The following is a 14,604-nucleotide window of genomic DNA, read 5'->3' as shown; positions in this document are numbered from 1 at the left end:
TCAAGTCCTGGCAACATCCTTGTAAATTTTCTCTGTACTTTTTCCAATCTTATTGACATCTTTCCTGTACGTTAGTGACCAAAACTGCATATAATAATCCAATGTCTTATGCAACTTCAACATAATGTCCTAACTTCTCAGCTCAGTACTTTGATTTACGAAGGTCAATCTGCCAAAGCTTGCTTTTTTTTAAAAAAAAAGACCCCATCTACCTGTGACGCCATTTTCAAGGAATTATAGATCTATATTCCCAGATTCTTCTGTTCTACCATAGTACTCAGTGCCCTATCATTCACTGTGCAAGTCCTACACTGGTTTGTTCTCCCAAAGTGCAACAGCTCACACTTATCTGCATTAAATTCCATCTTCCATTTATCAGCCCATTTTTCCAGCTGTCCAGATCCCCATGCAAGCAATGATAGCCTTCCTCACTGCCTACTACAATCCCAATCTTGGTGTAATCTGCAAATTTGCTAATGATTTGCTTAGCATATTATCATCCAGACCATTGATATAGATGACAAGCAACAACAGACCCAACATTAATCCCTCCACACATCACCAGTCATAGGCCATCAGTCAGAGAGGCAACCATCTCCTACCACTCTGTGACTTCTCCCCCAAAGCACCTGACCACAATGGCTTTCCTCTGCTAAGTCATCATATTGTTATTGAGGGGGAACTGCTACAGGGGTACCCTGTACTGGCAGCCTATCCCTTTTCGCCCTCCTGACAGTTGCCCAGTTACCCATGTCCTGCACCTTAAGTGTAACCATTGCCCTGCATAGCCTGTCAATTAACCCCCCACCCATCCGAATGATCCTGAGTTCATCAGCTCCATCTCCAGTTCCCCAGTACAGTCAATAAGAAACTGGATGCACTTGTTGACCAGGGTAATTATAAAATTAGATTTAAAACTGCAATGGCAGAAAAGTAATGATTAATATTTGAGGTAGTATTCCATCATTCACAACAAATATACATTCCTCAAAAACTTGCAAATAAATAGACCAAGAGTGGTATTAAGTGACTTACATTGTCAACAACTGTAAAATTGGGAGAATTCTATAAACTAGAGATGGATGATCCACAAAGCAACAGAATAGAATGACAGTTATCCAGCTACAGACAAATTAAAAACAGATTGTTGAAATTCTTAATAAAATAAGTAGCTAAAGTAAATGTGGCTACCTTAGAAGCGAAGCAGAAATTATGTCTAATTACAAAAAGATTGGGAAATTATTTTGCATATCTCCTAAATAAATAACAAAAAACAAATTGAAAATTATGGAAAACCATGATTGGGTCATATGCAATATCCTGTATCAAAAGGATAAGCACAAGACCTCACGGCAACAATCTGGTCTAAGCATGGACATCTGTTAGATTAAACATCATTTGAGTGAGGGTCCAGAAAGCTATTCACACCATTTGTTCCCTGACAGGTACTATTGACTGCTCCACCTAATTTTCTCTGTTGTCCCCATCAACCTGGCTCCAAACATTAGTGGTATTAGAAACAATGAGGAAAGAAGACCAATATGAATATTCTCAAGGACCCCACAATGTAGGTCTTCTTAACCAGATCCTCAGAAGCAACCTGTTGATTCCCCGCCAAAAGGAGTTGCAGAATGCCCACTGAACTGCCCTGAAGTTCACCATAATTGGCATCTGTGAAGAGCATCTTGGTTTCACTTACAAGAAGACCAGGAATGGTTTGATGAGAATGTCTGAGAGACTGAGGAGATAATTATTTGCAAATGTATACAGTGTTCTTGGATTGGAAGCTAAATGGAAAAGAACAGTTCTATGGACATCTGAAGATAGAAGTCCAGCAGAAACCTGATGACCCAAAGGGCAGATACTGGATAGAAAGATTACATGACTTTCAGCAATTCAAGGACAACCATGACACACACAGGTTCTTCAGTGCTGTCAAGGCGGCCTAGAGTCCCAAAACTTAAGATTCTATCCTACTGAGAGCCAAGGATGAAGGTGAAGTTATCAGGATCAGAGTTCGTGCCATCGGAAGCAACACTTTAAAGACCTGCTCAACCACATCTATTTCTGAATGTCCTTGATTGCATCCTACAGGAGCAGATTTAGTACATCTTTGCTGTCATTCCTGATCATCAAGAGGTTGGTATCATAAGGAAAATTTACAAGGCCTCAGGAAAAGGAGGCCAAAGTAGACAGCAGATCCTATGGTGAGAGGACTGTGTATGTGTATGGGTGGGAGGGAGGAATAGGGTTTATTTTGCTGTTATTGTTTTGTTGCTTGTTGTGTTCTGCGGAGCATTGAGGGCATGCTATATTGGCACTAAAATGTACAGTGACACTTGAGGGCTGCCCCTGCACATCCTTGTGTGTTTGTTAATGTAAATGACACATTTTACTGTATGCATTGATGTACATGTGATAAGTAAATGTAAATCTTGAAAAGGGAATGTCCCTACTGATGTTATAAACCTTAGCAGTAACAAGCTTGAGTCACAAACCCACAATTTCTTTGCCTCTAATTGTTAGGAGGTTGATACATTCAGTGGCCACTTTATTAGGCATCTCCTGTATCTAATAAAATGGACACTGAGTGCATGTTCATGGTCTTCTGCTGCTGTAGCCCATCCACCTCAAGGTTTGACATGTTGTGCATTCAGATTTGCTCTTCTATACACCACTGTTGTATGTGTGGCTACTCAAGTTACTGTCATCTTCCTGTCAGCTTGAACCAGTCTGGCCATTCTCCTCTGACCTCTCATTAACAAGGTGTTTCTGCCCACAGAACTGCCACTCACTGGATGTTCTTATTTTGCTTTTGGCACCATTCTCCGTAAATTCTAGAGACTATTGTGCGTGAAAATCCCAAGAGATCAGCAGTTTCTGACAAATAGAAATGTTAGAAGTGGAAAATGTATATTGGAACTCAAATTCCAGTTAACTTAGAACTGAAGTGTTAATTGGGGAATTAGAAAGGTCTGTTAAAAATGCAATGATAAATTCAACAATTAAAGATCAGTCATCTTAAACTTGAACAGTGAAGACATGGTAATCATGGATGCAATTAGCAGTCACTTGGACAAGTGTAATTAAAAAAAAACATGATACAAGAGTTTTTTTTGGAGGTGGCAAAGGATCAGTGAGTCATGCAGTTATTGGGATATATATGGATTCCCAAAAAAAAAAGATAATGAGGTGTGTTGATAAGAGGCTTATCAGTTTTAAAACCAATGCAATGAAAAGGGTAACAGTAGCACATAAATGGCTAAATAACAGAAAGTAAAAGTTAGATTAAACTACTGTTCATACTGGAAGAAGTGTGTAGTGGTGAGTCTCATGAGTCACTAGAATCATGGTTTTTCTTAGTACTTGATAATAATCTGGACTTGGGAAAACATGACACAATTTCTAAATCTGCAAGTAACACATTGAGTTGGAGGCATAGGTAAGTTGTGAAGAGGATGGTAACAGACTTCAATGAGAGATTAGGTAGGCTGATAGAACAAATGCAGATGAAATTTAATGCTGAAGCACTACATTTCAATTGAAGTATGAGAAGCAATACAAACTAGAGAGCACAATCCTAAAAGCATGCATTTCCACCTATTAAATTAACTAAATTTGGCTCATTTCATTCTATACATTCCTGCTATTGCACACGAAGATATAAAAAATAAATTGTTTATTGATTCCTCAGGAATCAATCTGGAATCCCTTCACATCTTGCTGTCAAATAGGAAATAAAGTTCTATCTGCAAATATTCCCTTTTACTCTCATGTGAACTTTTATTTCACATACTTTTGAATTGTATAGTAATTTTGTTGTGGGTGCACATGCATTCTAAACTGTGCCAAAACTGGCAAACTTGATATAGGAGCCACTGCCAACAAAAGGAGGCAAGTTGGCAAGGCCCCAAAGTGTACACCATAGGGTACAAGATACTGACTGTGTATGATTTGGAAAACCTGATGAAATTTGAAATCCACTATCATAGTGAGTAAATCACAAATACCTTATTTATTTTCCAGGTTCTTCTGGCCTCTTCTACCATTTCTGCACTGAATCCTTTCCTGAGTTTTTCAGGTGAAAAGGCAGGGAGATCCTGGCAAAGTTTAGCAAGAACATAATCTCGTAATTTCACAAAGTCGTCAGATGGTTCTTCAGCTGAAATTCCAAATTAAACACCCTTTAAACATGGCATATGATTTGGGACAGAAATTACTGCAAACATAAAACATGAAGGGATGGAAAAACATTTATAGACATAGGAACAACCCCTTTGGCCCATGTCTGTGCTGATCCAAGCAATCCATTATCAAACCCCTTGTCATGATTATTTCTTTGTCAGTTAAAAAGAAAAACATTGAACTTTCTGCTACTTTGGTAAATTGAGATTACACCATTCAACTCTATTTGGAATTCCTTGAAAATGAAGAAGTCTCTACTAATATGACACGAGAAGATAATCCATCTTCTAGTAACATTATCACCAAATCAATATCCTGGGTTCACCAGTGATCAGAAATTTAACCATCCCAGCCACATAAATGCTATGACTGCAAGTCACAGTCTGGATATTCTGTGGAAGTATCTAATTTCTCAATTCCCCGAAGTCTTTCTATCAACTACAAAACACAGTTCCAGAAGCATAAATGAATGCCTAGATGACTGCAATTCCAAAGTTCAACATCCAGGGCAAAGTACCTGTCCCCATCTTAAATACAGAGGATTCAATTTAATTGGGTTATTGGTTAAGTGGCTGTCCTGATTAAATGGAATAAGTGGTTTTGATGCCAAGTTTGAAGATGATACGAAGATTGGTGGAAGGGCAGGTAGTGTTGAGGAATTGGGTAGGATGCAGAACGGCTTGGACAGATTAGGAGAATGGGAAGAAAGTGGCAAATGAAATACAATGTTGGAAAATACATGGTCATGCACTTTGGTAGCAGAAATAAATGTGCAGACTATTTTCTAAATGGGGAGAAATTCCAAGAATCTGAGATGCAAAGGGACTTGGGAGTCCTTGTGCAGAACAACCTGAAGGTTAACTTGCAGGTTGAGTCAGTGATGAGGAAGGCAAATACTATGTTAGCATTCATTTCAAGAGGTCTAGAATACAAGAGCAAGGATGTGATGCTGAGGCTTAATAAGGCACTGGTGAGGCCTCCCCTTGAGTATTGTGAACAGTTTTGGGCTCCTCGTCTGAGAAAAGATGTGCTAGCATTGGAGAGGGTTCAGAGGAGGTTCACAAGGATGATTCCAGGAATGAAAGGGTTATCATACAAGGAAAGTTTGATAGCCCTGGGTCTGTACTCAATGGAATTCAGAAGGATGAGGGGGAAATCTCATTGAAACCTTTCAAATGTTGAAAGGCCTAAACAGAGTAGATGTGGAACGGATGTTTCCATGATGGGGGAGTCTAGGACAACAGGGCATAGCCTCAGGATAGAGGGGTATCCATTTAAAACAGAAGTGGAGAAATTTCTTTAGCCAGAGAGTGGTGAATTTGTGGAATTTGTTACCCCAGGCAGCTGTGGAGGCCAGGTCGTTGGGTGTATTTAAGGCAGAACTTCATAGGTTCTTGATTGGACATGGCATCAAAGGTTATGGGGAGACGGCTGGGGAGTGGGGCTGAGGAGGGGAAAAAAGGATCAGTCATGATTGAATGGCAGAGCAGACTCGATGGGCCAAATGGCCTAATCCCGCTCCTATGTCTTATGGTCTTATTTGGGAAAACTCTTTAAAGAATAAAAACTAATTGACAAAACAGCCAGATTCCCTTAGTTCATTTGGGACACTATGTCAAACAGTTTCTAACTAGCGTCAGTTGCATGCACTTGTGTGGCCATTAGACACTAAACCATGCTTATAACCATATAACAATTACAGTACGGAAACAGGCCATCTCGGCCCTTCTAGTCCGTGCCAAGCTCTTACTCTCACCCAGTCCCACCTGCACTCAGACCACGACCCTCCATTCCTTTCCTGTCCATATAGCTGTCCAGTTTAACTTTAAACAACATCGAACCTGCCTCAACCACTTCTGCTGGAAGCTCGTTCCACATAGCCACCTCTCTGAGTAAAGAAGTTCTCCCTCATGTTACCCCTAAACTTTTGCCCTTAACTCTCAGCTCATGTCCTCTTGTTTGAATCTCCCCCACTCTCAATGGAAAAACCCTATCCACGTCAACTCTATCAATCCCCCTCATAATTTTAAATACCTCTATCAAGTCCACCCTCAACCTTCTACGCTCCAAAGAATAGATGGAATAGTTTTCAAATAGTGTCAGTTGTGTGTGTTTGTGTTCAAAAAGCAGTGAGTTTAGTCACTGATAGTTGGTGAGAAATAAACATTAAGATAATTCAGAACTGCTTTGCTCACTTTGGTTTCAAGCATTCAGGCTTGGAGATGCCAGAAATGAAAATAAAATGATTTCACTACATCAACAAGTTGGGAAATACGGAGAATTTGAAGGTTTCATCTTGAATATTACAATGAAAATGAAGATTTGGAGGATGCAACGGTGGAAAGCATTGTATGAAGGCTGTCCATTATCTGTATGATGTGTCTGCACTGATTTTGTGAATTTACTGTCAATCAAAATAACAATGTACACTGGATCAATTCCTCTGGCGATAACAATTAGGAACTAATACACAATTCATACTACTGTAGTAGTATTAGTAGTGATCTAATTTGTTATGTATTTCATTCAAATAATTTGTTACTCGGTTTGCCTTTTTTTAAAAAGTACTTTTTTAACCATTTTCATGAAACTGGCTAATTGGGGCAGCCATTTAATTGGGCCAAAATGTACTGGTCCCAATGTGTCCCAATTAACTGGAATCCACTGTATTCATTCCATTCACCAGCTTCTACACCATGCCTGCAGTATTTGCACACTGCACTAGTTACTCATCAAGACTATTCAGACAGCATCTCCCAACTAGAACGTTGTTCGTTTAAGTGCATACACTGATAAAATACCTGAATTTGGGTCAATGCAAATACAATGGAAAGCTACAATCTCCAAATTTCTTTACAAATCACACACCATCCTGACTTGGAAGTATATCACATTCCTTTGCTCTTGCCGGATCTATATCCTGCAACTTCCAACAGCGTAGAGTACCTTCACCTTAAAGGCAGCAGGGATTCTCCATCACCTTCTCAAGGGCACTTAACGGTGGTTAATAAAAATAATTAACTCCACATATGCTGCCTAACCTGCCAAGTATTTAAAGCATTTTGGATTTCCAATATCTGCAGATTTTTGTTTTGGTTAAGAGAGTCTTGCTGGCAACTCATGTATTTTTCACACTTACTGGCAGAAAGTGGTATAACAGCTAAACTAACAGTTTATCACCTTCCTCATTTTTCATTGGCTAAATATTAGCACATTACCTAGTTTATTCTCTATCTAAGGAATTTCTCTCATCCATAAAAGTGATAGATTTATCAGAAACGCCATCTTTTATTGTTTTGTCTTACATCCCTTAACATTAATTCCCTCATAGCATAGTTTCTCAGCTCTTTATTTAGTTCGTTTGCACTTTAAAATAAAGTGAAATCTTGGAATTAAGACTGCTCGCTAGTTTTGACTCCTGGAAGAACTAAGGATCAGAAATTAAACAGAGATCCAACAATACCCATATTCAGACATTTTCAAAAGTCCACTTTGCTTGAAAATACCATGGCTGTTTCAGTATTGGTTTTACTCTGTGGTAATCATTTATGTCAGTCAACACATATTGGCTGGAAAATTGACCTGTTTAAATTGGACACGGAATGCAGGTTGGATTTCCCCTCTGTTATCTAATTTCAATGAAAAACAGCAGGTCAATTACAGCAGAATAACAGATGGACACTAACAGCAAATGGACTAAAGAAAAGGATTTAAATCACCTTCCCTGCCAAACCACATCTCCCTGGCCACAAAGATATCGAACAGCTAAGGACGGACAGTTGCCCTTGGACAGCAAATTCTCTTGGCAAACATTTTCTAATTGCTTTCAATTCCAACTGTTACTTTGCACGATTCACATGCTCTCTCAAAAGTAATTGTTGAACATGTTCCAGTGCAGAGACTGACCAGTGATATCCAAAATGGATGGCTTTGTTGTGTAATATTTCTGGACCGTCTCCATCAGTTGTGCACCGTGTCCTTCACCTTGGAACGGAGGCAGCACCAGCATTTGGCTTGAAAAAAAAACAAAAAGAATTAATAGAAAGTCATTGTTCAATTGTATCAGTCTGCATCCTTTGAAGTGTGTATTTTTAGCTGTTGGTCTCTTTCACTTTTTATTTCTTCTTGGCACTCACATTCTACCTTTTGATTCTCTCTCTTGGATCACTACTTAACCAGTCTCATTCCCCCCCACCCACCCCCATTGGAACATTTTGCTCCATCCTGCTTCTCTTTTAAATATATCACCCAGCAATTCTAACTAAGACATCCTGCTCGCCCTCAACCTTGGTTTGAGTCACTTTTCAATGTTGACGATTTCAATCTATTTCCCTTAGCCCTATCTTCAACAGCTCTTTTATAAAAATGATATGTCTCCTTAGAAACTCTGCAGCTAATATTCACAACTATCCTCTTGATTTGTCATCTAATGTAGCCACTCTACTGATGCATCAGTCACAGACAAGGTCACTTTGATTGTTGTACTAATGTAAGCATTGTCTAGATTTAGTGGGACTGCACTACACTTTGTCTTAACTACACACAATTCCAAGAGCATCCTGAAGAACAAAGATACCACACAACTTCTCTTCCTCCAATTTCCAAACATTGCCCGATTGGCATCTGTGTGTTAAAAATCTCTCCTCATACACAGCCTCTGTTGATGCTCTTTTTGTACTCCGCTCCTGATCTCTGGTGTTACTTCCTAACCTCCAGCACCTTTCTCTCACCTGAAACTTGCCATTTTTTCTTGTATGCATTTTTTCCTCCCACCTCCATACTACCGGCAATATATCTTCCGACATAAAAACCCCCAAGGCACTAAGGCACTAAAGTTCTGTTTTCTACCTCTCTCTCTCCTTAATATGTTACATCTCTCATCTTTAAGTCAGGTATCCTTGTTTGCTCCTCGGTCTCAATCTCCAATTTTGTCTAATCATGGCTTTCTGAAATTCCATGGGATATTTACAGAGCATCTCTAATATTGGCAAATGCGAGCTTTTGATGGAAAGAGAAATAAATTATTCTATTGTACTGACAATAACAGTGACACTTTATCAGGATAATTTGAGATTTCTCAAATTTGACTTTTTTTTTCCAAAATTTACTCCAAAATAGAATATTTCTGTATGACATCTTGCTGCCAAGTTACCTACCCAATTCGAGGTCTCATTTTATCAGGGTACGCATAGAAATTATATACAGTCATATAACCCACAGTTGCAAAACGTGGAGAGCCATCTTCAAGGTACTTTTCAAACCTGTGTAAAATAAAAATAGGGAAATAACTTATTAACTTTCACTCACTTCAGGATCCTCAGTATAGGTAATGTGCATGGAGTTGACTCCCACTCAATCCATTCCTACCCTCAAAAGCAGTGAGCCACTGGGGGGGGGGGTGGCTGTGTGTGTGTGTGTGTGTGTGTGTGTGTGTGTGTGTGTGTGTGTGTGGAGATGTACTACATATCCTCATTAGTGACTGTATTCATTCTACTGTGTGTATTTTGTCTCAGTTTCTGCTTTACTAACTGATGGCTCAAGTTAGTACACATTGAAAAGTAACAGCTGACAAAGATCCTTGAACCTGCAATATTAACTGTTTCTCTCTCAGATGTTGCCTGACCTGCTGAGTGTTTCCTGCATTTACTGTTTTGCTTCCGATTTCCAGTACCTGCAGTATTTGGTTTAATACTTTCGTTTAACTTTAAATCAGCAGAGAGCTCTGGCCAGAATCAATTAATCCAAGTACATCTTAAATTCAGACACTGCCATTAGACAGGCTTCACAAAATACATCTCTGCAATGCATCAGATGTCTACTTACACGAGAAAGAACTGCCATTTGTCATCATCCACATCAATGAAGCTTGCTGTTTCAATGAACCAGATAAGGAAGGTCTGTAGTCTCTTGTGATATTCTCTGAATCCTGGACAGGTAATATCAGTCTGCACAAAAGAGCATTATCATCATCATTCAACTGCAACCTAAATTTGCCTGGTAATGCTTAAATGAATGGTTGATGTGCCCCAAAATACATTTAGCATCTGTGTGATGCAGACGATTTAATCACTTCAGTTTTGATTCTTTGTGGAGACAGCTCAAGATTGTGGATGGATACTAAACAGTGGTAGTACAAGCTTACTCAACAGGACAACACTGAAAAGGAATCAGGGCTAATGTTCGACTAAAACCTAGAAGTGTGGGAATAATAGAGAAAACCTGGTCTTGGGCTCTATAATTATGAAGAGACTGTTTACTCCTCTCCATAGACACTGTCTTGCTGAGTTCTTCCAGCATTCTGTGTCTATTACTCTGGATTTCTTGCTTCTGCAGAATCTCATGTACAGTGATTGATTTTGTACAGCACCTTGGTCCTGTCCTACTTGGAGCTCTGTGTACAGTTCCTGAGCTCTCCACCATGAGGAAGTCACCCAGGTGCCAGGGTGAAGCAGAAGGTAATTGAACAGTGGTGGGGTTACCAGGAAAGGCAGAATAAACTGGAAGCATTTTCAAAGGAGCAGCAGCTCTAGACCATCGTAAAGGGGACACAGACAAAGTAAATGAAAATGTTGATCACCAACTGCCAAGAAGCACCCATCCTAAAGTTGGATGAAGAGGCAGTTCAACTTCATTCGCTTTATGCAGGTAGAGGTAAGCATCTGGAATGGGCTGCTCAGTGTATCAGCAGAGTTGTGTGCCAGCATATTGATACAAGAGCTGAATCAGTTCTTGTTATATTATTCTTTTGATGATTTTTTAAAAGTCACTCCTTACAGTACAAGGTCTTACTTGGTGTTAAGCTCTTGAATATTAGCCATCATCCATCATATCCATTCTTCTACGAGGTAAGCAGAGATAGTGAGTATTGGTAGGATATTCGATCAGAGAGGAAGGAACTCAATGTTCCATATGCATATTGCCTAGTAGGAGTAACTTGACAACAATCAAGTTGTCCGACTCTACCTTCTTACCCCAACCCACACTTACACACACACGTCTATAATTTCTAGCCATCCTTCTTATAAAAGGCATCATCTTGTCTTGAAAGCAGTGTCGTCATGAGTTACAAGTTTAAAGGCACAAGACTGACAAGACTTGTGGCCATTTTGTGTCTCAGTAACTGAATGTGACATGTGTGTTCGAATTATTTAATGTGTAGTGCTTTCAAAACTGCAGCACAACAACCATTACAGTTGTAGCCTATAAATCTCCCATGTTCAAGTTGCTAACCATTTAAAGGCAGCAAGATTGCACAAAGAATAGCCAAATATACTTATGCACCAGACGAGACATGGACACATACATAGAAATATCAAAAAAAAAACAAGAACAGGCCACTGCGCTCTTCAAGCCTGCTCCATCATTCAGTACAATCATACCTGATCCTCTAACTCAATACAACATTCCTACTCTTCTGTGCCCCCTCCCAATTTATCCTATTTTTATCTTCTTGAGCAACTTGGCCTCCTCTACCTTCTGTGGTACAGAATTCCACAGGTTCACTGCCTTCTGAGTGAAGACATTTCTTCTCATCTCTGTTCTACATGTGTTACCCCACATCCTAATATTGTGACCAAATGCAAGGCTACATGAAACTCATCACAGGTATGTTGGTACAATATATTCTTCTGCATGGAGAGTGGCACATTAGTTACAGTGAAAAAATCTTTGTAAAAATCAAAGATGTCAACGATTCAGTGCTATCTCACAGAGCCCTGATTTGTTGCAAAGTTCTTGGTTGGTCCTCCAGCCAACACACTTACAGGGAGTGTAATCATGCAGGGACATCCACATCATTTACACTCTGATGTGGACAGTGGAAGATGCTCAAGTAGTGTGGTTGGCCATGACAAAGGTTACCACAAAGTCAAGGATATATTGTGGTGTACGAATTACTGTCAGGGAAGGTCACATGTGATTTTGGTTAGGGCTGCTTCCATGATGTTGCAGGGCTAGATGTCAAGCATTCCAATAAATACATGAGAAGATTATCCAGAATGACTTGCAAGTTAAACAAGACTATTACATTCAGTTTAAAGATGTTTAGCAGCAAGATTCCCATTCAATGCCATATCTTCCATCCATGACCATATATCTCCCCCAGGAAATGCAGAGGTCACAAAACTGAACTTTGGGTCAATTCAGCGACCCAAAGAATATGAGATCTGAAAATTACAAAGGCAATCCAAAAGCAGTTTTGGAGAACAAAATCTGAAAATAAAAATCTAATACTAGAGGATAACAATGAAGCCACTGCATTGTTATAAAAACACATCTTGTTAATGTGCTCTTAGAAAAGATAACCCAATTACCTTGCTCAAGTTGTCCTATTGTGATCCCAATGATGGACCAAGACACTTACTGCTCCCTAAGGTGGGGGGTGTTCACTTTACCATACCAATAGATAGGAGAAAGATAAAACAAGGCATAATACTTAGCAGCGATCAAAATGTTCAATTTCAACGTGACACAATGCTTCAATCTCCTCACCAACATCTTAGGTCAGGTGGAAGAATTAAGAGAGAGTAGTATTATAGGCTGAATAAGCAAGAGAGCCTTGAGTAAATTAAGCAGCTTACATTTCTTGTGCTTTTTTTCCCCATCTCTTGAGGTCCCCAAAGAACACTAATTTTTACATATTCCTGCAGCATACCTACTGTTGCAATGCAAGGAAATGCATCAGCTAGTCTATGCAAAGCAAGCAAGCAAAGCAAACAATTACAACACAATGCCCTGATAATTTACTGCAATGACATTCAGAATTGCACAGGAAGAGAAGCTTCAATTCTATCATCAAACTTTTGGAATAGAACTTCAGTCTATGATCTCCTAATTCTGAACCACTTATTTCTGGTAACTCAGCAATCTATTGAATCATACCCATATAGACTAGCCCATCAGCACCTTTAGATGCATCTTGTCCCACAGGCAGGACAGACCCACCAAAGATAACACAATGGCAAATATGGCTGGGAGCATGACAGAAATGAGAAGAGTAACCACTGCACCTAACTTTGCAGGCATCAAGGCTCACATTCACATAAAGGAAACACTCCTTTTGTGCTCTGTGGTATTACATCCAGCTAAATCAGAGACCACAGAACTTAAAACTGAGTGGCACTGTGGGGAGCAGGCCTATGCCTAACTACAATACAACTTTCTGGCTTGAATGGAGAGTTTTTTCGGAGGGAAGGGTTGGATTGATCTTTGAGCAGGTTAAAAGGTTGGCACAATATTATGAACTATGATGTAATGTTCTATATATCTCTTGGTCTATCATTATCATTAGGCCAGAGGACCAACCCTGGTTCAATAAGAGTGTAAAAGAGTATTGCAAGAGTATCAAAACATGCACCTGGAAATAAACTGCTAATCTGAAGTTATTACAAAGAACAATGTGAAAACTAAGCTATAGAAGGAACATATAATAGACAACGGAGAGAATCCTCAACCAACAAAACAGCTCTACTGCTGTATCCTGACTTGAACAGTAGAGGGCAGTTAAGCAGCTAACTGCAGTTGGGTATGCTCCAACAAACAGAAGTGCACAGCCTATGTGTGCTGATGAAAAGGCTAAAGCATTTGCAACCACAGTCACCCAGATGTGCCCAGTAGATTATTTGCCTTGGCTTCCTCCTACCAACCCCACCATCACAGAAGCCAGTTCAATTCACTTCACATACTATAAAGAAACAGCTGAGAGCACTTCAAGACTATATGGGTCCAAACTTCCTGAAAACAAACAAGATGTAGAACTAGCTACAGCTCAAGTCAAAATGTTCTAGTACAGTTACAAAATGGGCATCTACCCGTGTGGAAAGCATTCAGTGTGCTTGGTTTACAAAAGGACACATCCAATCTGGCTAATTACTATCCAATCAGTCTACTGTCAATCACAGTGATATAGAAGGTGATGTTGCAAACAATGCTATCAATTTATACTCATTCACCAATAACCTGCTCTTCAATAGGACCATTTTCTTTCAATTTCATCTCAACCCTAGTTCAAAAATCGTGGACCACAGCTGTATTCCAGTCACAAGGTGAGAATGAATGCACTTGACGACTAAGCAGCATTTAATTGAGTGTTACATCAAGGAGATGTCGTAAAACTGAAATCAATATGCAAAGAAAAAATACACTTAAACAGTTGGAGTCGTTCCTTGCACAAAGAGAGGTGGTTGTGTTGATGGAGGTCAACAATCCCAGCTGTGACCTGGGTGCTACCACCATTAGATGCTTCAGCACCGACTTCCTTCTGTCATAAGGGCAGAAGTGGGATGTTTGTTGATAATTGCAGAATGTTCAATTCCCTGACACTCCTCAGCAGATGAAGCAGCCCATAAGTGCAAACAGGAAAACCTAGACAATATTGAGGCATGAGCTGTTAAGTTCAAAGTAAATTTATTATCAAAGTAC

General features: G+C 39.6%; 1 protein-coding gene across 1 annotated transcript in view; it reads right to left on the bottom strand.

The window, feature by feature from the left end:
• Positions 1-14,604, bottom strand: part of hat1 (histone acetyltransferase 1) — a 31,856-nt gene that overhangs the window by 4,289 nt on the left and 12,963 nt on the right. The window contains exons 6-9 of the mRNA XM_063037681.1: positions 10,009-10,130; positions 9,342-9,446; positions 8,092-8,198; positions 4,011-4,162 (exon numbers count right to left, since the gene is read on the bottom strand). Of these exons, the coding sequence (XP_062893751.1) occupies positions 4,011-4,162; positions 8,092-8,198; positions 9,342-9,446; positions 10,009-10,130 (486 nt within the window). The remainder of the gene's footprint in view (positions 1-4,010; positions 4,163-8,091; positions 8,199-9,341; positions 9,447-10,008; positions 10,131-14,604) is intronic.

Source organism: Mobula hypostoma, chromosome X1, assembly GCF_963921235.1.
Source record: "Mobula hypostoma chromosome X1, sMobHyp1.1, whole genome shotgun sequence".
NCBI lineage: Eukaryota > Metazoa > Chordata > Chondrichthyes > Myliobatiformes > Myliobatidae > Mobula > Mobula hypostoma.
Note: the sequence above shows the minus strand (reverse complement) of the source record. Positions and strands in the feature narration are given on the sequence as shown.